This window comes from Oenanthe melanoleuca, chromosome 4, assembly GCF_029582105.1.
Source record: "Oenanthe melanoleuca isolate GR-GAL-2019-014 chromosome 4, OMel1.0, whole genome shotgun sequence".
Taxonomy (NCBI): Eukaryota; Metazoa; Chordata; class Aves; order Passeriformes; family Muscicapidae; genus Oenanthe; species Oenanthe melanoleuca.
Genome location: NC_079337.1, coordinates 52,693,999 through 52,720,113, shown reverse-complemented (window position 1 = coordinate 52,720,113; position 26,115 = coordinate 52,693,999). Strand labels below are relative to the sequence as shown.

Here is a 26,115-nt window from a genome sequence, read left to right as displayed (position 1 = left end):
CTTGTGAAATTATACAGCACATGAGAAATTCTGGGGTTAATTACTGCGTTTTTTGATGTAGTTTTAAAGAAAGAATGAAGCAAAAATACAACCACTCCAAAATGAACACATATATTTAAGAATTTCAGGCAAAGAAACCCCAGAGAAAATCCAACATTCAAAATAAAATCTTATTTCAAACTCCAGTTCTTTAAATCTTGTTGTGGATGGAAACAAGTAAAACACAGAGTATAACATTTCCAGAAACCTGACAAGGAGCCCAACAATCTTCAGAAAAGTGGGGGGGAAAGTACCAAAACAACTCCTCACAAAAGTACAGATTGAGCTAAATTTCCTGGCACTTCCCTTGCTGGCAGAACAGGGCTGGGACTGCCTAAGAAAGGGCTTCCTGGTGGCATTCTGGCTTTTTTCCTGGTTTTCAGCAGAAGCAGGAAGTGCACAGGCAAGAAGAAACAGATAAAAGATGGAAAATGTTAATTTAACTCCTGAACAAACCTACACTGGGGGATGGAGGAGGGAGTGAAGTTTTGAATTTGTGTCACTGCTACGGAGTCCATCTCCAGAGTGTCCCATGGCCAATCTCCAAACTGTGAATCCTGAGAAAACCAGCTGGCTCACACTTGCTCATCTTCACTCTAATCCCTTCACCGAGGGCCATGGTCCCACATCAATGGCACTACAATATTCTGTAACCACTGGATTATTTCACAAGCACTGATTTCTCCCCAATGTGTACGTTTAGGCGTTGACAGTACAAGGTATATTCCGTACACTCTCTTGAACTTAGCAGGTTCTGACAGATTTATGGAAGGACAGATGGCCATTACAGGCTGAAGGCTGACAAGAGGCAGTTCAGAGCATTGTTAACACACTTGCACAAACTCTCAGCACTGCAGTGCTGTGCAGAATGTAATTCAGACTATAGCTTTTTTATTGCTGCCTATTTTCTTTTGTCAAAAGAGCCTGCTGTGCACAGCAACAAATGGCTGCCATTACCCAGAATGTAATGGGTGTCAGACAAATCACGTAACACAAACAATCAAGAGTATGTAGGTCATATTTCAACAGAGCACAACCTTAGCAATATTTATGATTACTGCATTGAAATGTGCTCTATAATAAACAAGTACCTCTACATCACTCACACTTATGTACTTCTGCACAGCAAATCTGTTAGAAGTGGTACATACTCTACAATCATCCCCCTTAAACAGTCTTTTTTCTTTTTAAAGTAAAAGGCAAGTATTTTTTCATGACATGCTATAAAACCATTTTCTTTGTAGGGACTTTTCCTTAATTGAATAGCTTTGGTAAATGGTACATTTGCACTTTGCCTTGCTCTGTCTATATACTACGAACTCACTCAGTGATCTTGTGCTAGAAAACAGAACACATCAAATTGCCAGCACTGCTGCCAAAGCAGCACCATCCTCCCTGCATCTGTGCAACAAAAGGTGTTTGCATATGTGCCAACTCTGCCACCTTGGCCAAGCAACTTCCTTCCAGAAAGTGTTTGGGAGGGTGGAACTACTTTCAATACATTTCAAAACTCCACTTTAAAAAAAACCCACATAGTGTAACTCATTTAGCTCAGCTAGGTTGATAAGCAGAAATTAGGGGAGTGCCTTTGCATTAAATGTGACATCTGGAATTCTTAGGACTGATTTTCAATGCTGTTTTATGTAGACACAGATATTTCCAAATCTCTGCAGTAACTCAGCATTCAAATGTTTGATGATGTGTTTTGAGGGGGTTGATAATTACTGTCTTTTGGGGAATGCAGCCCTGGAACCTTTCTACATGTGCACTGGGCTTTTGAGAGGCATTGAAAATGAATTTTTTCATACCTTTTGAGTTTGAAAATGGATTGTCAAGGGAAACATTATTTAAGAACACTTTAAACACCGACCACAAGATAACAGCTCAATTCAGTAGAAGAGCATTTGTATGGCACTAGATTGTAGAAGCTAGGAAAATATAATAAAACTAAATTGTCATCATATAATAAAAAACTATATGCTTGTTGAATATTCAGTCTAATCCTGTTGTCAGTGCTGGAGAGAATAAACACAGATGCCTGAAAACATCAAATAATTCACTAGATTTTTTTCCCTCTGGACAAACCTCTCCATCTCACATCTCATTTTATCTGAAATCATTCTGAGGTCAAAGAAGCTCTTAAATGACAGATTTTAAGTATTTGTTCTGACAAGTAAGAGGTAACACAAACCTAGAGGTGGGCAAATAGCAGGGTATCAGTATCCTCAACCATGGCCACAAATTCCAAATCACTCTTTAAGCTGATTGTGTACATCAGCTTTTCTGATGGCAGAAAATATAGTTTTTTCTGTCATCTTTTCAGAAAAATGAAAATCAAAGACCAGTGAGGAGTTTTACACTACAACAAATTGCAGGGATCTGTATCAAATGAGAGACTTTTCACCAAGAGGCTGGAAATAGTCTTGTAGTTTCTTATTGAGCCTTAAGCATGCAAACTGACTTCATGTACTTAAATGGTGGCTTTGAGTATTTAGGTGTGAAAGTTTAAGAAGACACAGAGGGAGATGAATTAGAAGCCATGCTATCTAACATCTGGCATGCAGAAATTTGTCTAAGACAATCAAAAATCTAAAACAATCACTGAGGAGCCCTGACTGCCAAGAGGAACAATGCCACCTCCAGAAAGTGAGTCATCCTCCTTGTCCCTGTGCTTGCACAGCCCTGTCTGTCACCCCCCTCTCCAATCTGAGTGGTAACAAAGAGGAAAGCTGACACAGAACCATCCCAGATGTCTGGAAGACACTAGAGAGGTTTAAGCCCACGGCCTCTTAGCAAGGCTCTGGGAGTGCAGCTGGCTGTGGAAACAGAGGTGGACCTCTTACTCTTACCTGAGGACTCATCTGACACAGGAATTTCATTCACTACATTATCATCACCTAGGACTTTCCTCCAAATCATGATGTTCTGGTCCAGCTTCCTTAGAATAACACTAGAATAATCAGCTTCCAGAGAAATTACTTTAGACAGCAATGGACTTAGGACACTTACTCAAAGCGTTTAGAAAGAACTCTTATGTGTGGCATGAAAACACTTCAAAGAATATTTGTTCCTTGTAATTTGACAAACCAATGTTTTGACAGTTTTAGGGAGGACAAAGTTGCACTCATGACTACTAACAAATCTGTTGTAAAGCAAGATATAGCACTGGCAAGAGAACAGTTTCAGTTTGACTTTAGATACATGAATCCAAAATGTGTGTGTGACGAAGATTGATGGCTCATGTGGGAAACGTTTTTATTTATTTCTTTTTCTGGTTTATAGTTAATTCATCAGTGAGGGAAGCAATGTTGTTTTCAGCAGAGAGATCAAGGGAGCTGCTATTTATATTAAAATACTTTGTGCTTCGATAATGCAAGCAGCACTGCTAATGGTCTTTTCAATTTGGTAGTGAGATCAAGGTAACTCCTATTTAAATTATAATAGGTAGTGCTTGTACAGTGCAAGCTGCCCTATATAAGGACAATGAGCAATGTGGTTATCTGGATATAATTTGGAGTTGCCAGGGTCTCACTAAAGAACTCCAAGGTATTATTAATCACTGCTGCCACAACTTTTTTCCTTATTTTATTTTTGGTTGTTTTTTAAACTGAAGTGGGTCCCAATTCTGCTATGATTTACACACACATATGTTTTGTAAGTTCTTCAGTACTCCAGGCTGTTTCTCTTACATACTTTGCTTCCAGCACAAGCAGACTCAGGACACAACACTACTGCAGTACAAACAAATTAAAAAGTAAGATCTTTTTATAGATTTATATGCATACATGAATATAAAAATAAAAAACTATGTGTACATGCAGACAGAGATTAATAGAGCTACCACATGATCTCCTGAAATGTTCTCACCTGGCATTGTGAAGACCAGAGGAAGTGCAACATGAAGTCCAAGAGCCACCATTATGTACACTGCTTGGTAACACTGCCCAGCTCCCTGGCCTCACAGCACTCCAATTCTTATTCCTCCTGAATATCATCAGTTCATTTCCTAGCTAACTTCTAGTTACTTCCAGAGGGGAAAAGAAATCATAGAATCATAGTACAGCAATGCTGTTTACATATGTGCCCAGTTGTGTTGCTTCCTAGCTTCTGTTGCTTTTTAAAAAAGCACCAGTTCTCCTGGTTATGTTGTCCAGGCACCTACAGAGCTGTCTTGTTTCCTGCTCTGTGCACAGCTGATGGAGCAGAATGAATCTGGTAATACCAAGACCATTCCTGTTGCCACTATGGACACAAACCTAGAGGAATATCCAGGGGTCAGACTGACTCCCCGTTTCTGTCTAGTCAGCTGATGGGAAAAGCAGGCTGCTGACTTTTTGGCTGGGAGAAAACACTGCTTCCTTCAGTGATTTCAAGGGCTGCTTGTGCCACTGTGCTGTAGTCACCTCATCTGCCCCTTTCTGTTGGCAGCACTAAGCACTGACTTATCCATGTGCTTACAAATGGGCACCCTTGTGCAGACTGCTGCCCAGTGGTGATGGAAGAGGCTTCTCCATGCTTCACTTCACTTCACTTCACTTCTTGGCACTGAACAGGATTATCCTCCTCCATGCAGTGAATTTTGCCATGTTTATGTTGGTCTTGCAAAATGAAGATGTATAGGAAGAATGTTTCCTTTTGCCATGAGAGGAATGATTAAGACTGCAGGCTTGCAGGAGACAGCAGGGAAAAGTGTTCATGTTTTAATGCTGAACTAATTAAAAAGTTTTTGAAAAAGTAAAATGATGGCTGTAAAAAGGTGAAAGCCCAATGTACCTACCCAAACCCAGCTTGGGCCTGCTGCCACTGAATTCAGGAGCATCAAGCTAATTTGTGGTACCTGAAGATATTATTTTGCAATACACCCCTCCCCCTCAATGCTAGAGATCACATATTTTACAATCTACTGCTATCCTAAGAGAAACACATGCCAAGTACATCTCTTATTTTTCAATATTACACAACTGAGAAAGAAAATGGTCTTGGCAATAGCTCAGGTGGAGTTCAATGTGTTCTTTTGTGCCTGTCTCTGGACACTTCAAGAAAATAAAGGCAAAACAGAGTTCAGAGGAAAGCCATAAAACAGATCTGAGTCTGAAGGAATTGACTTCAGCAGAAAGAAGAGCAGAAGAATTAAATGAATGATTAAATGGGTGATGTGCGAACTAAACCACTACATGATAAAAAATCCTACAAATCTTCAAAAGGTACAAATCCAAGGATCAGAAAGGAGGAGGAAGATAAAGGGAGGTTGTGTGAAGTGTGTTAATGGAAGAAAAAGAAAAAGCAGGAATACAAAATGAATACCACTTTAAAAAATTACCTCTAAGCTATGGAACAGTTGTTCAATGGCAGAGGAGAAAGCTGTTATTTGTGACATATTAATCTAGAATTGACAAAGCACTGAAACATGCAGTCATGTACAGCCCTAGACCAGCCTGGAGACAGACTGAATGACATAACTTTTACATCTGTAGCATCTATTACGCTGTGCTGTGGGGGTTGTCTTTGAAAGGTGGTGCTCAGCAGTACACAAATCCATGGGGAAATGGAGAAATATAACAGATAAATGGTTTCATTCATATTTTCTCAGAAATTATGCTCTCCTGTGTAGGATTTCAGCCATATTTTCAAACATGTTTCTTCTCAGGTAGCTGGATAAAAAGTAATGCTAAACTGCACTGAAGTGAATCTACAGGAGACTTCTGTAAGATCTAAGCTCACCTGTGGTACAGTAAAGTACACAAACACACACAATCCATGCTTAAAGGAAGAGCCATCACGTTGCAATTCTCACCTGCAGTTCCAGAGAGTTCCACACTTAAGGTTTGTTCAATAGTCTTGTTCTCAAATGGGGAACCCTTGGGATCACTGGAAGACAGGGCACATTTATAAAAACAAGCTGAAATGGAGTTGCTGTAGCCAAAATCTACTGAACCCCCCTCCCTTTTATAAATGTTTGCACTTTTTAGTACTTACTTTGGTGACTCGGGTGTCAATGGAAGTGATAAACTTGTTGGTTTGGCTAAAGGAAAAAAGAAAACAATTATGCAATATTTAAACACTCTGTAAATTATACTGTAAACATTTCTTTATACTTTGGCATTGGAGTCCTGTGCTACTCAGCTAGGGCCAAGTTCTGATAGTTCAACTGTCATTTCAGCATATCTCAGATAAATAGAGACTCATCCTGATTCTTTATTTACTAGTACCAAAAGGGCACCTAAATTTCAACAATTATTTACATCAACTACTGTACCTCTGAAATACAGTACACAACCCAAATGACAAGAACCTTTCAGAAGAAGAGTGGTACATGTTAAAAATCAATGAAGAACTCTACAGGATACACTGTGAAAATGTTATTTCTCTCAGTGTTAATTTAGACTACCGTTCACGTTTTTATCTGGAAACAGGAGCAGCAGAATAACTACAAAGTAACAGAACGTTATGAATATTCAGTTAATTTTACTTCTACAAGATACAATTTTATATATAGCACTGAGAATAGGTTGTTTCTATGAGGCCAGAGTCCAACCAGTTACAGTCCAAATTTTTGCAAATTATCCTGCAAACTACAACAAACCATGGACATAGTCACAGATGGTTAAAAATGGGGTTGAAGCTCTCAGCACTACAATCCTGACATACACAAAAAACAAAGCTCTGGCTATAAAAATGTAAGTCCTTGCAGCTTTTACTCATGCAAAATTGTCTTTTCTCAGACCAAGCCAAGAACCAGGATATTGTAATACAACTAAGATTCCTTTAAAATTAAAATTTATAGTACTTGCAAATTTTACTTTTCAGAAGTTAGATTGATGTTTTAAACACAGAGAGCATTGTAGCAAGAACAACAGCAGGGGATCTCTTCTGCAGATTAATTACTTAAGACAAAATGTTCCCCTTGAACACTCCTGCACTGCAGATCTTTTGTCCAGAGTGTCACTACTGCATATTTCATATTCATTACAGGCTTGGAGCTCCCATCAACATTAAGGGATTTTATATGCAAATTGATTACTTTTATATGCTCTAGAGCATTCCTGAAGTAATATAACTTTTTAAAAAATTAACTCAATTCTCAAGAGCTGCATATTGTTTCCTCTCCTCCCCATACAAAAGTGGAAATGGAAACTCAGGTGTTCACCTCAGGCTCACCTTCCTCAGAATCACTGCTGGAGTGAAGAGACTCACCCCAATGAGTTATTTGTCTGGTCCAGCATGGCCACTCATTTGTGCATTACACCAGGTGCAGTAAAACTGAATGTAACCTGACACATCTTTGTGTGTAATTTATATACATCTAAGAATACTAATAGAATACTAATGTTTGCCTGTGGCTACCTAGAGGTAAAACTGGCTTAAAAGAAAAAAAAACAGATCTTGCAATAAGGCTCTGGAATAAAGTCTTACACAAAGCCTTTTTTTTTTTTTTTTTTTTTTTTTTTTTTTTTTTAATAAAAATCTGCACACTCCTAACCAATTTAGGCTAAGAAAGCTGAATGTGCAAGAGCTGTTTACATCTCTAGAAAGTCTCTTTCTAGCTCTTATTAGTCCCACAGAATAGTCCCAGATCAGAATATACACATATTAAATTCTGAAGCAGTGAGGCACCGTTCAAATCTGCCAGAGATGGGCACAGAACCAAGGCATTATCTCACACTCCCATGTATTAATTTTAGGCAGATATCACTGAGCTCTCCCACTGAGAAGTTTGAATACCAAAACACCCATCAGTTTTCTTATTGCTAGGCAAGAGCTTGACCAAACACTCTTTCTGCAAAGGATTCATACTCACATACAGCTAATGACAGTGTAAATATTTAGCCAAGACACTGTCATTTTCCATGGTGCCTGTTTATTAGGGTTTCAAGGTCTGAGTTTGGGTTTTTTCCTTATTATAAGAGTTCACATCAAGTTGCTTGTCCCTGTAAATTGAAAACATTCAGGTTCAAAAGAACCACGTTTCCTCATGGGCAAATTTCAGTGCAGAACCACAGATGATCTTTGGCATGAATGCGTTTGTGGACATTCCCGTGGGTTTGCAATATGTTTGCAACAGTAACCCTAAAGGAAAATAACATTCAACTTATCCTTTTTGAGCTTTCCCTAACTTTGAAAGAAAATCTCAGACTGTGATAGTTTTTAAAACAGAAGGAGCCAATTTTCCTGTTCTTTTGATTAAATGTATGAACCAATGACTGCAGGTCTGCAAATATCAGTTAAATTTGCAAGGTTGAATCTGCATGAATTGACTGTCCAAGCTGAAAGCATTATATTCTTGTATTTGTATTATATGCAAATCCATTGATATCGAAGTTACATATTGGTGTATGAGGCAAATTTGCTGAAAAAACATTTCACAAGCCTGTAAATTAAAGGGGAAGAAAATTACAGAAGAAGGTAATTTCTCTCTGCCTGCAAATTCACCTGCAAGACCACTAAAATCACAGTCATCTGTTAAGCACAGTTGTTAGCTATATGTCCCTTTGGACTTTCATAACCTCTCCTCCACGCTGCTTCCACAACCCAGTGTGCCCTGACTCTTTGAACTGAATCTACACAATTGCTCAGCTGGGGGGAAAATAAAAGCATCTCTGATCTGAACAGAAAGACTTCATAATCTGTATGTTTGTTTGTGCGCACTTACATCTATGTATGGGTATAACATACGTGTGCACATAGCATATTATACACAACACACCTTATCACCTACCACCTTAGCATCCAACAGTGCTAATAAAGCCCCTGTAACTGCTGGCAGCTCTGTTTTTCAGTACCACTGCAGTAGCAGACCCAGGTTTCACATGCAGAGGTCAGTCTGGATTCTGCTGTGAAAGCAGACTGCTGAAGCCATCCAGAAGGAGTGGCAGTTGGCATAAGGAAGCTTTAGGGGCAGTTGGATTTCCTTCTTACACAAAATATTGTACAGATAATTGAGACCATGATGGAGAAAGCCCCATACTTTAGGATGTCAGAATGTACTGCTGCAAGAACAATATTAAGTGACAGGAAAGGAAGATTATTTTTATTAAGTTTGCTTATACTCCCTAGTGCAGAATGAGAAAACAGATTTGATGGAGGCTGAAATGCGAGAAAGAGGGAGGAGAAAGGAAGAAAGTACATACAGTTTACAGCTGTTGCTTTGAAAATACCAAACAACACATTCAGGGTCACATCCTGATCTCTGTTGCAGACAGGTAACTTCCACTGACTTTGGGGGAGTCATCCAGGATTTGCACTGATGTGTCTGAGATAGGCACATAGCCTTCCAGATGCCAGGCCAACAAAAATACATAGATGTATTTTAAAGTAGCAATAATTTTTAAAAGCTCCCTTTGGGTACGTAAGCTTTTACAGCTTTCCTTTATCTTGGGAAAACAGGCAAGGCAAGAGAGGGAGAGGAAGTGAGAGAGGAGGCTTTCAGTTCTTGCATCTCTGTCACAGAAGCTGCTTGTAATTTAGACCAGTTTTTTACACATCAGGGGATACTAAAAGTCAACACAAGTGCTTAGTTTTTATCATAAAGAATCCAAAAATGAGAGAAAAAGATCAGGATGGCATCTAAACTTTCAACTATTTACAAAATAAAACTGCAAACCACCATTCCAGCTTTAACAGGAATGACACATTTATTGTTTTCTCTGTAGCAGTGAGAGCACTATTTATTGTCTCTTAAGGGCTACGTGGCAGGTTAACAATGCCTTCAGTTTTACTCCAGCAAAAGAGAAAGAAGCTCACTAATGAACTGGGCTGCCAAGCTTGTTTAGGGGTATAATGATTTCTTACTGGTACAGTTCTCTGTGAATAAGTATCTCCAGTTAGCTTGGTATATCACCATGTGGTATTTGTTAAACTTTTCCTGAGATCCTTTTCTGAGGTTCGGGGCAATAAATAAAATAATCAAATATGTCTAAAAGCTAAATCTAGCTAACTAATCCTAACTTCATTATAATGTTTTAAAATTCTCTTTCCTCAGAAGAGATGCTGGATTTCCAATACTAACCCAAAGAACAGAGAAAGTATTGAGGGTATTCCCAACCATGGTACTTCAGTTCCCAGCACTACTGCTGGTACAAAGCTGCATTCTGCAGACCCACACCTACCCTGCAGATGATTTGTCTGAGACTGCAGATGGGGCTTCCTTTTGGAGGTGCATTTCTCTTTGCTGCTGTTCCTGTTCTCTGCTGGTTTGGTCTGAGGAGGATCATCATTTGTAGTCAGATATTTGAGAAGTTCAGAGCAGGGACGTCTTTGAGGCTTTTGCTGTTGACAAATGCTCTTCGCTTTATTGCTCCATGAATTCTCAGTCTTAAAACAGGGTAAAATAAAATAAAATAAAATAATAAAATAAAATAAAGCTAAAATTAGTGAGCTGAACCTTATCAGAATGGATATAGGTTTTCTGAAGAGATGAGATTTTCAATGAAGTGTTCAGTCTAAGTGTACTAGATCTATGAGCTGTGAATAACTGTTTGCAGAACAAGGAAAGAAAATTACATTTAAAATTCCTAAATGACATTTATGCAGCTTTTTATTTCATTTCTCCTACATTGCAATGTTCCTACTCAGCAACATGTAACTAACAAGACCCTACAGCGCCTTTACTGTGAACAAAAAAATAAGCTGGTTTAAACCTTAATTTGCTGCTGATTGCTTGGGCCCAGTATTCACAACTCTCTTAAGTACCCCTAAATGGCCTGTTTTCAGTTACACTGAATGGCAAGACAAACATTGTTTAATACTGCCTGCTAACAGAATTATGTCTAAGACCCCCATTCCATCCAATCAATGTCTAATATACATCTTTTTGCCAAGAATCCAGCGTCATTTGTCTTAGCTCAGACAGCTGGGAAAACAGCAGTCCCACATCCTGGAGTCACTTATAAACAACACCAGACCATCAGCAAATTTTATCACACCCCCTCCTACTCTGTGTACCAGTAAAGTAGGTAAGAGCAACAGACGGTGTGACTACAACTGAACTCTGCCAAGAGAAAAGGCACAAATGAAATATTCAGAGCATAAAAGAGTTCAGATGATTTTCTGGAACCCAGTCCATAACTCACATTTTTTAAAATTAGTTACATGATAGTAAGCATATAATAAAATACATTCAGGTCTACTGCTTGGTTGATTGCTGAAAGCGTAAAAGACCTCGTTACACTTTCTTTTTTTTCCTTATTATAAAGATTAAGTTTGTACCTTAACAACCACAGGGCTTGTTCTGATCCTGTGATTAGTGTTTGCATGGTTTTGTGTGCTGAGACCACTGCATTCATTGTAATTTAGCTGAGTGTTGGCTGGAGCCAGCAAGAGCTTCTTAAGCTACAAACACATCAGGGAAAGGAAAGTGGAAGGAAAAGAGTAAAGTTATTCATCTTTATAGGTTAAAATGACTTATCTACATTTTTGCATAGTTACTTAAAGTTAGTTCTATCCATTTCAGCAAGCAAAGTACAATAAAACAAAAAGCAGGGCTTGATATTCCTCAGAGTAAACAGATTTCATTTTCTTCTGGCTTGGCTGAACATTTCTGCTCCCTTTACTGCAGCACACCGTGGGGCAGAAATGCCAGGGATCTTGGATTTCTGAATCCATGGCAAAATGAAATTCTTAGTGATCTGTTTGACATGAAGAGGCCTCTGATCTACACAGAGACATTAACTTTAACAGACTAATGGATACAGTGTCAAGATTCAGGTACCTGGCTCTGTTCCCACTGAAGCCAACGATAAGAGGCTTTCAGCAGAAACAGAATCACATCACAAACTAGATTTACTGAGCAAAATGCATATAATGTTTCACCCACATCCTCATCCAAGGTTCAGTTTTTCCCTGGTTAGCACTAAGCTGGTGCTTACTGGTCAAATCAATGATAAAGACACAAAATCAGCCCTGCATCCCAACAGACTCACTGGGTCTTTCATCACAGATCACCAAAAATTATGTCTAAACATACACTACGAAAAGAGCCCCGAGAAATGAAATATGAGTAAGAACCATTACCCCAACTTATCTGAACAGAATGATAAGCAAAAGTAAGAGTAAGAATTTAAAAAAAAAAACTTTTCAACAACTTTTTAATAAACCATATTAATTATTAATTAATATGCCATATTAATCATCCTATGGCTATCTGGTGGGGGGCTTTCCCCCGCTTAATTTTCAGTTCTTCACTTGATTTTCCTCTCCAGCCTAAACGAAAAGCCCAGACCTTACTGTGACTACATCATACCCATGCAGGGGTAGCCAGGGCCCATCCAATTGCTGTTAAACAGTAGGAAGGGTTCTTACTAGAGACGGCTCTTCTGCCTCCGGAGCGGGAGGGGCGCCGTCGGGCAGCGGGGAGGGACTGGCCGCATTGTTGGTCACATCTCCATCTGTCAGTGCATCAAAGGAAGGCAATCCATCCTCATCCACAGGGATGCTGTCCAGCGTTTCAGTGAGAACAGCTAGCAAGTTTGCCTCGCTCTCTTCATCTATCTTCTGCGGGAGAGGGCAAAACAAAGAGAGGAACCAGGTGAGAAAAGAACAAAACTACGCCTGTGTATGTGAACAAGCAGACAACACTAACCTGCAACAGAATCTCAGTGTAATTAGACACAATAAAATGATCCATCTCTGTTCAAAAGAAATCTCTTTTCACTTTTTTAGTGTATTGCTAGTTTACTTTTCTTCCACAATTCTTTTTTTTTTATCAGGTGTTAACAATGATAAGTAATCACCCAGGGACTGTATTACAGGATGAGCCTAAGATGCTGACACCTAATGATGGTGTCAGCCCAGGCTGTCTCTTTCTTTTGCTCTTCCACACTTAACACCAGCTAATTGACCTGACAAAACTACAGGAATCAGACAGCTAATCTGGACACCAAAAAGAATCACCAGTAAAAAACGGAAAACCTCATTCATGTACATGGTCCAGTGCAAGTGAGAAAAGGTTTCCCTTCCTCTCTTCTGCAAATCCTTGCTCCAAAACCAAACGAGCAGCTTCTCATTCCTCAGCATTCTGGCATAGGAGCAGCCAGCAGCACTCATATGGTAAATGACAGGCTGTTTGGGTTTCTTCTAAAGAAATGTATTAGGCAGGCTGCCTTTGAAGTTGTCCTTTAGAGTTATATCATTTGAGAGCTCAATGCTCTATTGTATGCATTTATCAAATTCCGACTGCAATTATAAAAAGTAGATTAATTTCTAATCAGATGTGGCTGTAATGTTAATTTATATCTTATTTCAGCAACAAGAGTTCTTTTTGTCAAATTGAGTAAATTTAAGTGCCTCCTGATTTTTAATGAAATATAGTCCCTACTGTATATTAAGATACTTTTTTTTGAGTGCTGAGAGTTAGAACTGAGAAATAGAACTGTGTAAAAATCATTATATTTATTTTTCAGAAAGATTGGAAATTGATCTTGACAGATCAATTATCTAGGACTCCTAGGCTGATCCTAGTGCTATTGAAGTAAATGAAAAGCCTTTCACTGATTCAAGTGATATCAAATTGGGAGTTTTTCCACCAGCTTCAGAGTAGCTCATCATGCTCCAGGTTCACACTGTGAAAAAAATTCAGCTAAGTTCAAATCTCAAAGTATAAAAGTGAAGTAGCAAGACAAATAATACCAGCAAGACAAACAAACAGGCAAAAAAAAAAAAAAAAAAGTTAAAAAAGGCAACAGCAAAACACTGCCAAGTTAAACTTTGGAAAAAAAATTATCAAGTGAATCTGGGTATCCCCTTAGCATTACTTTTTTCAGTAATACTTTTATCTAGCAGACTCTGAACAGAGATGATCATAAACCACACAGATAATTGCTCCTGCTAGGCTTCTCTGCCAAATCACACCTCACGGCTTCTGACATAAAAGCTGTCTTTGAGCTAAGGCAGAGCACAAACTGTTCTGGTGCTTACAGCACCACCTCCAAGAAACAAGTAAATACACAGGCAAGCTAATGCTAAGGAGCAGCATTTACTTCAAAGGCCAAAAGGCACTTGGCCACTGAGAAAAATTATCCAGATTTCGATATCAGGTTATTTCTACCATACTAAGCAGACATATGCATACAGCTGTGGTAATTCAGTGTGTGGAAATGGCAGAAGGGAGCTGAATAAAACCATGCTCAGAATCCAGCTTTTCAAAGCCACTTTCTGAAAGGAAAAGAGGAAAATTAAGGTGTCACTTCTAGAATAGTAAGAAAAGGCATTGTTGGGAAAGAAAGTGTGTACCAGTGGTTTTTTTTAATGGCATTTCAAGTCCCTCACAGGTGGTGGGATGAATGGTGTGAGAGCCAGCCCTTGAGCCTAGGGTGTCCATGAACTGGTTTAGCTGCCTGACCCCCAGCCCTACACCAGGAGCTTTTTCAGCAAGTCCAGCTGGTGGGGCACACTGCTGAGCCCTTCAGCTTATAAAGCTGAAAACAGAGCTGGAAGTGCTGCTATTACTAACAGGGAATGCCTTCTTTAATAATAGCATGCCAGAAGAAAACCTGATATTTGCTGTTAGTTGCTCAACTCTCATGCTTTAAACAGACATTCAAGTGCGCTGACATTCAAGAAGAGAAAGTTGAGCGGACACTGGTCCTCATCACTGCAATTTCAATTAGTTTTGTACAAGTTTCAACATTCAAACACCCCAGAGAAAGCAGAGGATGTGACAAAGAGGACTCTGTTAAACAATTAATGTCACTTTCCATTATTGCTTCAGTCCCAATTTACAGAGCAAATAAATCAAAGTCACCACAGATGAAGCACACTAGCTGGCTAACACATGTCTATTCACAAACGACATGGCAGCAGGAACACATTAGTCAAGAAAATGACATTGCTAGATAACCTTTTAAAGGTTTAACTATGCTACTGCTCCTAATTGTCCTAAATTACTGTTTATAAAGAAACACAATTATTAGATACAGCAGAAGCAGTGCTGAGGAGAGATGCAGAGGGAGAGATGGTTGGGTACATCAACGCCTGAGCAATAATCACTGAAGCAGCAGCTTTCTCCTTTGCTATTGCAGCCTGAGTCTTGGTGTTGACAGCACTGGGGAGAAGCAACACCATGGCCAAATGCAGGCTCTTTCACAGTTTCAGCACTGTCACTGCAGAAGTTCACATTTCAGACTGGCATCCAACCTGCTCATCACACAGGCTCGGTGGAACAGGAGGCCAGAGGATGCACTCGCTGTGTGCTCTCTGGAACTGACTCCACCATGTCCTAACCTCAAGAAGGATCCTACAAGAAGGATTTGCTTCTTTTTTAGGACCAGATCCTAGGTATTTAGACTACCTAAATGAACTACAACGTGTAAGAAAAAGGACCAGAGGATAATCTCAAAGCTGCACGGCAAATATATTCAATTATTAAACTTTTATGCAAACAACTCATGATAACTGCGTGTTGCTAACTTCCTTTTTAATGCAGAAGCAGTTATGCATCACTTCCAAATCACACTGTTATATTAGCATAAAAACATTGGGGCCAGAGATGTTTTGATCCCTGTAAATTTTCACCCAGATGAAGGAGGCAAGAAACACAAGCATGCAAATGAATGCATGTGATTCTGCGTTTGGGACAACAGAAATTTCCAGCATATCCAGAATGCCATTAGCTCTGAAAGGAAATAAAATTTGGCATTTGTGTCACTCTTTACAGGTGAATCCAACTGAGGTAAACTGCCAGAATATCAACAAATCTTCAAACATGAGTAATCCAGGAGTCCAAAGACCATGGAAAGTTTCTAACTGTGCTCTTCTCTGCTTTTACATGCTTTGCTCTAATACTTTAATACTTCTACAGCACTAAAAATAATTCTCTGTCTGAAAACACTGTAATAATTGTGCAACAATCTAAATGCATTTCTGCCTTCAGTAAAATGTCTCCAGAGACATTTTCTCTTTGGTCAGTGAAATGAGTTGATAATTTACCCAGGCAAAGGTATTTAAATCCTCTACCCCTGATGATTCCTTCTCTTTTGCTTATTCTGACTATTGATGGAGCTGGGTTCACCCTGTGGTTAGCATTTTATGTCTGTAATGGCTGTTACTTGTCACCAATCCACAGAGACCACAGAGGCCAAAGATTGAGCTGTAACACAGGCTTGTCCATGTTGTCATTCACAGGGATCCCTTCAGGGTGCATACAGGGAGCAATGCTGTAATTTATCCTTATTTTTTTTTCCTTTAAAAAAATCAGGCAGCATTTTAAAATCTCTGTCATTACTATCAGACTGGGTTAGAGAAAACCTAGGAAAATCTAAAATCCACAAGTCCATGGGCCCTGACAGAATACATCCATAAATGCTGGAGAGAGCTGGCAGATATCATAGAGAGGCTGCTTCATGGTCATCTTTCAAAGGTCATGGAGATCAGGAGAGGTGTCTGAGGACTGCAGGAAAACAAATGTCACCCCAGACTTCAAAAATGGCAAGGAATCCTAAGTGGTGTCATGAGTGGTGTCCCATAAGGTTCAATACTGGACCCAGTATTGGCCCACTCATGGAATGACTGGCCAGTCAGCCATGCTCTGATCTCTGAAAAGGTGTTGGAGCACCTCATTCTGGATCTATATCCACATGGATGACTCAAAGGTGATCAGAGGTAGTCAAGCATGGTTTCACTAGAGATAAATAAATCATGCTTGGCCAGCCTGCTTGCCTTCTATGATAAACAACTGATGGATGAGGGGAGAGCAGTGGATATTGCCTGCTTTGATGTCAGCAAGGCTTTTGGCACTGTCTCTCACAATATCCTCATAGGCAAATTCAGGAAGTGTGTATTGGTTGAGTGGACAACAAGGTGGACTGAAAACTGTCTGAACAGCAGATCCCAGAGTGTTGTAATCAGAGGCACAGGCTCTAGTTGGAGACCTCTCACAAGTGGTGTCCCCCAAGTTTCAATACTGGGCCCAGTACTGTTTAACTTATTTATTAATTACTTGGATGAAGGTCCAGATGCCTCCTCAGCACATTAACTGATGACACAAAGCTGGGAGAAGTTTTGGGCTGGTCCCCCTGAGTGCTGGGCAGCCTCAGAAGGACTTGGGCAGGTTGGAGAGATGGGCAGAAAGGAACCCATTTGAAATTCAACAAAGGCAAATTCAGGATCCTGCACCTGGAGAAGAATAACCCCAGGGACCAGCACAGGCTTGGGGCCAAACTGCTGGGGAGCAGCTCTGCAGAGAGGGACCTGGGGCTGCTGGTGGACACCAAGTGTCCCTGAGCCAGCAGTGTCCTTGTGCCAAGAGGGCCAGTGGTACCCTGGGGTGCACCAGGGAGAGCACTGCCAGCAGAACAAGGCTGGTGATCCTGCCCCTCTGCTCAGCCCTAGTGGAGCTCATCTGCAGTGCTGTGTCCAGCTCTGGCTCCTCAGCACAAGAGGGACATGGAGCTCCTGGAGCAGGTCCAGAGCAGGGTGACAAAGGTGCTGAAGGGGCTGGAGCATCTCTGGTACAGGACAGGCTGAGGGAGCTGGGCCTGTTCAGCCTCCAGAAGAGACAGAGAGGGGAGCTCATCAATGACTGTCAGTGCCTGGAGGGAGGGGTCAGAGGATGGAGCCAGGCTCTGCTCTGTGCTGCTGAGCAATGGGAAAAGAGGCAGCAGTCATAAACTGATGCACAGGAAGTTCCACCTAAACATGAGGTTCTTTGTGAATGACAAGAATACTGGAACAGATTGCCCAGAGAGGTTGTGGAGTCTCCCTCACTGGAGATATCCAAGAAGTGTCTGGATGCAATCCTGTGCCATGTGCTCTAGGATGGCCCTGCTTGAGCAGGAAGGTTGGTCCAGCTGACTCCTGTAGTCCTTTCCAACCTATCCATCAGTGTTTCTGTGATCCCTTCTGGAAAATCCTGAAGCTGACTGACTGACTCAGGATTATCCTGCAGCTCTGATCATCAGCACAGGTATGCTGATCCATTCCAGAAGAGGGTCAAGCCCATCTTTTAGAAAATCTTCTCAAAATATTAACAGTATCTCCAACATCTTCCTTTGGGTGACTTCTACTCTCCCTTTCAATGGTGATTTGTAAGTGCACAACTTTTGCTGACTCTATCTCTAGGAATCAAATCAGCTAATGAATGATGATGCTGTAAAGTTTCTTTACTGGCAATTTGAATAGTGCATTGGCCCACTGGGATTTCCACTGAAAGACCAGGGTCTAAACTGCATTATTAATCCACAGCCCCAAGGAGCTGGAAGCAGTGGCAGCTCGCCACATCTTTGCAAAAAGCCCAGGAAACTTTGGGACAGATCCACAGCTGGTAGAAGCTGTCACCACTCCAGCAGCCCAGCTTGGTAAGCAATTCAGAACAGCCAGGTGTACACCAGAACTCACAAGGGATCACCATTTCAACATATTGACTCATTTCTCCTCATCAGCCTAAGATCTATTCATAGCACAATTAACAAAGAAAACAGAAGATTTTCCTCCAGCTGAAAATATCTGAGTGATCTAAAAATACTAATACATTATGGCACTACTTTCAAACAAACAAAATTGACCTGTGAGCACATCAGGGATTTCCAACAGAACTTAATTCCTTAATGACAAATTTTGGAGTAAGGATGTCCTTAAGATCGTCTTTTCCTTAAGAAACGAGGGGTACAGATTCACCCCTTTCTGCACATAGGATGCAGAGGCACTGAAAGAGCTCATTAACACCACTCAGGCCCTGAGCACCTCCTGTCAGCAAACATGCAGGAGTAGGAGCCCTGGCCCCACAAACCAAGCCTTACCACAAGAGGATAAGGAGCCACAGGCTGGGCAGAAGCACTGGGAGGGCAGGAGGTGTACAGGGATTAGGATGCATTTCCTCCTGACAGAGGAAAGTAAGAACTGACGTCAAGGACAATGAAAGGGAAGAACTACAGCCCAAGCTTTGCCTTTTCTGGTACAGGAAGAGCCAACCTGCCAGGCATGGCACAGACAGAGTTGTCACGTTGATTTTGCTGCCTTTTCCATGTGCTGTTCAAGGCAAGCACCTCCTGCTCCTCAGCTGAGAGCTGGCTGTACCCAGGGCCAAAGATGAGTAAGTGAATAAGTGGTGAACCACTTGTTCTACCTCACCTGCTCCCAATCAGTCCCATGCCCTTGTATATTTGAACAGCTTTTATTTTGCTGTTCAACTGCTTTGCAAGTCCTTAGGCATCCTGCGTTGTCTTACAGTAAAAATTCACATGATACATTTGCATTAAAACATTTTTCCAAGGTCTGTTAGTCTGGTCCCCAAGAGACACTCCCATAATTGAAATGTTTAAGTCCAGAGCTATCAATTATCTTTAAAAACAAAATGGAGTCCCACTAGGAGAAAATTACAGCCAGATTCCTTTATATGAATTAGAAATATGGGGATTAATTATCACCACCCCTGTGCAAATGCCTTTAGGGCATGGAAAGGAAACAAGATATTTTCTTTCCTTGAAGGAGACAGCTATATTCATACTCCTCACACACACCTACAGGCAAAGACCACTCGAATCCAGAACCTGCCTTCTGATTTCAGCAGCCCCTCTGCCCTCCATATGGAATGTGGATATATCTCAGTTGTAAGACCAATCACTTGCCCATATTTAGGTGAAAGCATCATTCCAGTTGGATTTCTCCAGCTATAGACTTGAAGCAATGTGCTCTACCATCCCAAAATGCTCTCTCCAAAAACAATGTTAAATAAATATTGTGATTCTACACAATACAGGTATTGCAATGCCTAATTTCCAGAGCTAGGTCCCAGAGGGGCACAAACCCCCAGCATTGCTCCCAGGAACGTTATGGCAACACTGGAAGGACCTGCTAAATGTCTACAGGATGATGGAGATGGGAGCATTGGCAGCATCCATTTTCCCCTTCTCCTCTTCAGGGTATAGCAACATAAAAATAAAAATAAAAAAAAAATAAAATAAATGAATTCTTTTTTCCATCATCATCATTATCAACATGTTGCTTATTTCTCAGAAAGTTCTGATGTGTAATCTTGGTAACTGAGCTCAGATTGCTTTTTCTCTGTGAGATGCTCTCCTGACACTGTAAAACTTCTGTCAAGTACTTGGTATTAAAGCATCACAACTCAAAACCACAGCACAGACCACTTGCAAATAGGCTTTTCTTTAAGATCATGCCCTCGGATCACTGGAAATAATGCTGCCATAGCTCCCATGAGATGGACTACCTTTTCAAGTGAGAAATCTAACCTTTCTGCTCTAAGCTAAGCATGTCAGTTTTAAAAAGCCTATTGAATATTCTCCTACCACAAATCACTTTTTTTTTTTTTTTATTACTTCTAACGAGTTGTTGCAGTTCAGAAGTTTCCATTACAGCCTGGAAATTAGGTTTATAATAAACTGAAGAGATACTAATTGACTTACTCATCTCATGAACTTGTGGATCTAGCTAGCAGCCCATGCTCTACATCTTTTGACCAAAATTCATCCACATTTTACAAGCCATTGCAATTTGATTTGTGTAAACTGCATCCTTCCCCTCTATCATAGTAATCTTTGATTCTGGAGAAAAGATAAAATACAATCTGTAAGAGAGCTATTGTGCTATTGACTGTATTAAGGGGACCAATGATTAGATATTGTGCTGGATTCATTTCACTGGTGGTAGGCCAAATATCAAAAATTTATAGTAAGTAAAACCACAGAATCTTTGCAAATGCAGTCAATTTGACTCACTATCAAAAGGTCACTCTATTCAATTTATACTTGAGCACAATATTGAGAAAACACTTGAAAACAAATCATCATCAGTTTAGGCCTAAACATTTGCTGACTATATAGACTAATTTGCTGATTACTAAATAAATGCTCTACCCCTGCTTCTTACTTGGTTAGCTCACCAGGGGGGCTTTTTAACTTTTTAACAGGACTTGGCACTGCAAAGGAACTGCATGTCTGTGATACTGAGGCACACCATGGTCTTATCATTGTGCTGCCTTGTCCACTGCTAGTGAAGGACACCTGGTGAGAAACTGCAGAAGAAGAAAGAACAGCAGAAGATCTGGCATGTCTTGTCCAGCCCACAATGGTTTGGGCTGAGCCCCACAATGAAGCACAAAACTAACTCTGTGTTTCTGGTGGATAAAACCAAGAGCAGGGAAAGAGCAGAAGTGCAAAGGAAAGAAGTGCAAAGCCACAATAAAAAGGACAGTAAGTTTTTCTTCACTGTGTGAGAGTGAAACCAGAGAAGTTGGGGTGGAGGTGAAGTTTCCTGTGTGCCAGAGCTGCTGGGGAAGCACAGGTGAGCAGAGGAGAGAGTAAGGATGCTGCTGAGGATGTTTCCTATCTGTCAGAACTGCTGGGGAAGCACAGGTGAGCAGAGGAGTGAGTGAGGATGCTGCTGAGGAAGCACAGGTGAGCAGAGGAGTGAGTGAGGATGCTGCTGAGGATGTTTCCTGCCTGCCAGAGCTGCTGGGGAAAGGGATGCAGGATGAAGGAGGTCAGGCAGGCTGCCTCTGAGCTCACCACACAGAAACTCTGCCACCTGGAGCAGCAAATGGCACCTCTTACCCATCCTCCCTTCCCACACACAGACAGTCACTCATGCATGTAATAAGGTCCCGAGCAACAACTCAGACAAAGATTTTTAGTTACTATTATTATTATTATTATTATTATTATTATTATTATTATTATTATTATTATTATAAAAGACAGGAGAGTAGAGAGTTAAAGATCCTGGGGTCCCAGTGTGGATAAGCTCTAATACAGAGTGGGTATTGCAGAAAGAAGGAAGAAAGGGAAGGTAGGCTACAGCATAAGGTAGGGAAGACATTTGGGACTCTTCTGCTGCAGAGCTTTCAACGACACTGTCAGCAGTATTTCAGTCCAAACAGTCAAGCACTGCTTGCTCAGATTTATTTATTTACTTGATTTATGGTGCATGCCCACACTAATCTCTCTATGCACTGACATAAGATTTTTCAACATTCATATACCTTTGTAAGGCAACATAGCACATCTTGGAGGAAAGAAAAAAAAAGCTATATATATTTTGCAGTGATGATTTCACACATGTAATTGATGTAAAAACTTGTTTGTCCTGTTTATCATGACAAATATCTCTAAAAACTGCACTTGAGTGGCAGTATGGACTCTTCCTTTGCCAACAAGAAGCATTATCTTGTTGCTTTTGTTCATTCTCTATTTAAGTGTTGCATTTCCTTTAGTTTTAATTATATTGGATGTCAGGATGTCTATAATCACCCCTGCTTCTATCTTGAGATTTATGACTCTAAAGAAATACAAATTTAAAGGTAAAATTATACACAATATAGCAGAGAAGAGTTTACACAGATTTTTAAATTTTGTTCATTTAAAGGGAAACTGGTTTTGTACAAATGAACACACACTCAAAAATTCCTTTAAGCTACAAAATAAGACATTTCTATCTGGTGCTTTTACTGTTAGAAAATTGGAATTTAATTTGACCAGGAAATTAGCACTTGTAAAGTATCAACTTCATTAAATGCTTTTTATGATGCTTTAATTTCTCAGCATGTTCAGCTTCATCAAGCCTAACACATGCCCATTGAACAGGTATGACAAACACAAGTCATGCCTCACAGGAGGAAAAGCAGTGGTTTTCCTTACAGTTGAAGCATGAGTGGATCAGTGCATCATTAATACATCAATAATGACTTCCCATCATTTTTTATTGTAATTTAACTGGATGGCAGCTATCTGGTTTGAGTTGGTTAAAAGAGTTTGCTCAGATACAACACAAAAACTTGTTCACAAGCCTAAATATTCATTTCCTCTGTATATTTTACCTGTTTAGCTGTAAGTTATTTTTAGATGGCACAGCAATGTCCTTCAGTGTCCTCCTGGTTTGTATGTACGAGCAGACGTGTTGACTGACACACATACCATTTAGAGAGGGGGTTTTGATAACATAAACCTCAGGTACCTGTACTCTGAGTGTCCTAGGCTGAAAGCTATAAAGGTTCCCTTTTAATGAAGCACCAAATGAGAATGTGGAGATCCCACAGTAAGGAACGTCCTAGCAGGTACAGGGTTTAACAGCACAGATCACAGATTAATTTTGCCAGGCTCTTCAGAGTGCCTTCACAGTCCCACAAAAATAAAATGAAAGCCTCTCCCAGCAAGCAAGTCCTCACCTCAAAATCACTGCAGGATTGCACAGAGCAACCAGGTAAACCCCTACAACCACCAAGAATACTCTTCAGGAGGAGGAGATGTGTCTGAATTTTCCACCGGTTAAACACTTGGCTATGTACATGTCCAATAATATCCTCAGTTACATATCCCCTTGATTTGTCATTCAGTGCTAAGACTTTATTGTTCTTTTAATCCAATTTTGTGTATGCAAATAGAACTGTAAAGTAGAGATGGTGATTTTAAAAGAGAAAACATTTGAAAAAAAACCATCACAGAAGAGCTATCTGTTGCAGTCTCCTCTAGGGCATGCCCGCTGTTGGCTTGTTGCTAAGTTTCCTGGAACCCACAAGTCTTCACAGATAATATTAATAAAATGGGGTTGACAATAAAATGTAAAACTAATTTGCTAGTTTACATTACCATATCCATTTCCCCTCAATCAGTCTGGCAGAGTTATGTAGTGCATGCCTACTGCGGTGCACACTACAGTTCCCACTGCAGTTGCCTCTCCTCTATTTACTCCTTAGTCAAGACTGAATTTATTGCTCATTCTCTGCTAGTCTTCTAAAAAAGTCTGCATGTTCCTGATCATGAGCCCTCCATCTGTGTGATGTAAAAGACTACAATTTTTTTTAGTGAGACACTCATGTTAACCAGTCCCTTCTTCACCAGAAATGGCAAAAATAAAACTGGGCATATTTTTTAGCCTCCTAAAAGATGACACAGAACAGACAGTCAAGTCCAGATGTACTTACCAATGCACTAAATAACATTATTAATTAGGCTGTAAGCTCCTTTAGACAGGGACTTTTTGTTGTGTTCACACAACCCCTTTCACAACCATGTCCTGTTTTACCACTGGGCTTTGAGGTGCTGCCACAGCACCTACAATAAATAAGTGGGGGTACTTCTATTTAATCCTGCTGGTAAACAAAAGAAAAAGAACTTAGACCCAGATGTTCAGCTGCAGTAAATTAGGACCTCTCCACAGGTTTTAACAGAGCTATGCAGATTTACACTAGCTAGGGACCTGGTCCTCTGCTCTTTGTGTATGTTGGAGCTGAGAATAGCAGCTCCTAACACAGTGTGTCTGTACCACTCTGCCCAGCACTAACTGCAGTCCAGACACAGGCCAACAAGGGTAATTCTTCCTCCTTACCAAGTGAGTTTTGCAGTTGAGTACTACATTGCTGTGACTAAGACACTGAATTTAAAAGTGGTGTGGGCTCACCTTGCCTACAATGTGGTACACACTGTGCTTGCATTCCCTACTGGAAATACATTGACATTATTTGTCCATGTCAAGTGCAACTTCAGTTTAAAAGTTATCCCTGCTGAAGTTAACACAAGTTACAATTTGAGTCTGTGTAGCTGCTAGATGCACAGCCAAAACCCCATGGGATGTGCCTAACCCCAAGAATAATAGGAAAATTGAAACCATTTGAATACTAAACCAGAGATGGGACCCTGCAGATCACAGGGTTCAACACAGCCTACATTTTCCTGGCTAAAATAACCTCCCTTAGTATTGAGATATTTTTCCATGTTTTTCAGCACCCATATTGAGGGGGAAGAAAGAGAGGAAGGGAGCTATAGATTGGAAAGAGCCCAAGATGAGAGTGTCCAAGCCTTGCTCAGCTCGCTGAGAGGAGTGGGGGGGACTACTCATGTTTAGGAAGCAATCAAATCTTGTTTTGTAAACATACATGAGGATTACACACACTACCAGAGGGTAAGGAGGGGAAAGGAGGGGAGAGAGGAAGAGAAAACAGGGAGACAAGAAAGTAAACATGGTTGCACTTGATTCTACACAAAGGAGTAGGGGAAAGGACACCCCACCACAGGGTATTTCAAGTAAAAAAGAGCCAGCTACCTGTGAGTGAGCAATATTGCAAAGTCTTATCCACCTGAAGCACCAAAACACCAGAGTGCAATGAGCACCACAGTGTTTTACAACTGCACCTGGCCTTGCCCCGTTTTGATAGCAAAGAGTGCCATAAATCAGAGTGCTGGAGGCACTGGGAGCACGACACCAACTCCAGCTGGGCTTCCCTAGGATCAGAGCAGCACAAACCAAGCATCACCTGGCAAAGCCGATGGAGTTAAACAAGGACAGATTAAGTGTAAGTGAGAAGGAAATCAGGCCCTTTATGTCTGCCCTTCCTTCCCTGAGAAAAACTAAATATGTTCCTTTTTCCTCAGAGGCATCAATAGCAATAGCTTAAACTGCCCTGATCGGGTTTCACCATTGGCAATGCAGAAATGTTTATTTCCATTAGGCTGAGTCCATAAAATCTTCCTTTCACTCCTGTGCTTCTACCATTTCCAAACAGCAAAGCCTGACAATTTAGTCTCTGACAAGCAAGCTTAATACTGAGATGTTTGGGAAAAAAAAAAAAAAAAAAAAAAAAACATACAAAGAAAGCTCTTAAGACAAGATAGGCTGAGCGTTTGCACCACAAATGGTTTGTTTCAGCTATCTCTCTGCCTCCTGTAAGACGGAAATCAGACAGCTTACTGGCTTAGCTTGTTAGGCCAGGTTAAAGGGATGCAACGCTGAAAGGCTCTTACAGAAGCTTACCCTTGGACTAAAAATAGCAGGCACTAGAGAATTATCTTAAATACTACCAAACTTGTTCTGCACTGTGAATGCAGATAACTGTAATATGTTTCCATTTTTGGTAGTTTTAGAGCTTTTTTAAGTTATGCTCGCTTTAGCTGACTATTTAATTAGTTTCTGATTCTATTTGCCACTTTTTCTCTCAGAGATATAGCCTGAGGGGTACTTTGCCTATGAATCCTTTGTATTTAGCAGTGTTGCTATTGTTAACATCTAATGAGCTGTTGGATTTGCCAAACACTCAGTATAGGTACAAACGCTCCTTTGAAATACAAATGTTTAACACATAGCAAATAGCAAATCAAAAGATACTGTAATGCAGCATCCTCACTCTCTCATTGCATG

General features: G+C 40.5%; 1 protein-coding gene across 1 annotated transcript in view; it reads right to left on the bottom strand.

Annotated features, from left to right (window-relative positions):
- The window catches only part of PPARGC1A (PPARG coactivator 1 alpha), a 68,388-nt gene that overhangs the window by 20,361 nt on the left and 21,912 nt on the right, over positions 1 to 26,115 (bottom strand). The window contains exons 3-7 of the mRNA XM_056490264.1: positions 12,337 to 12,528; positions 11,245 to 11,367; positions 10,146 to 10,350; positions 6,016 to 6,061; positions 5,834 to 5,907 (exon numbers count right to left, since the gene is read on the bottom strand). Coding sequence (XP_056346239.1) covers positions 5,834 to 5,907; positions 6,016 to 6,061; positions 10,146 to 10,350; positions 11,245 to 11,367; positions 12,337 to 12,528 — 640 coding nt within the window. The remainder of the gene's footprint in view (positions 1 to 5,833; positions 5,908 to 6,015; positions 6,062 to 10,145; positions 10,351 to 11,244; positions 11,368 to 12,336; positions 12,529 to 26,115) is intronic.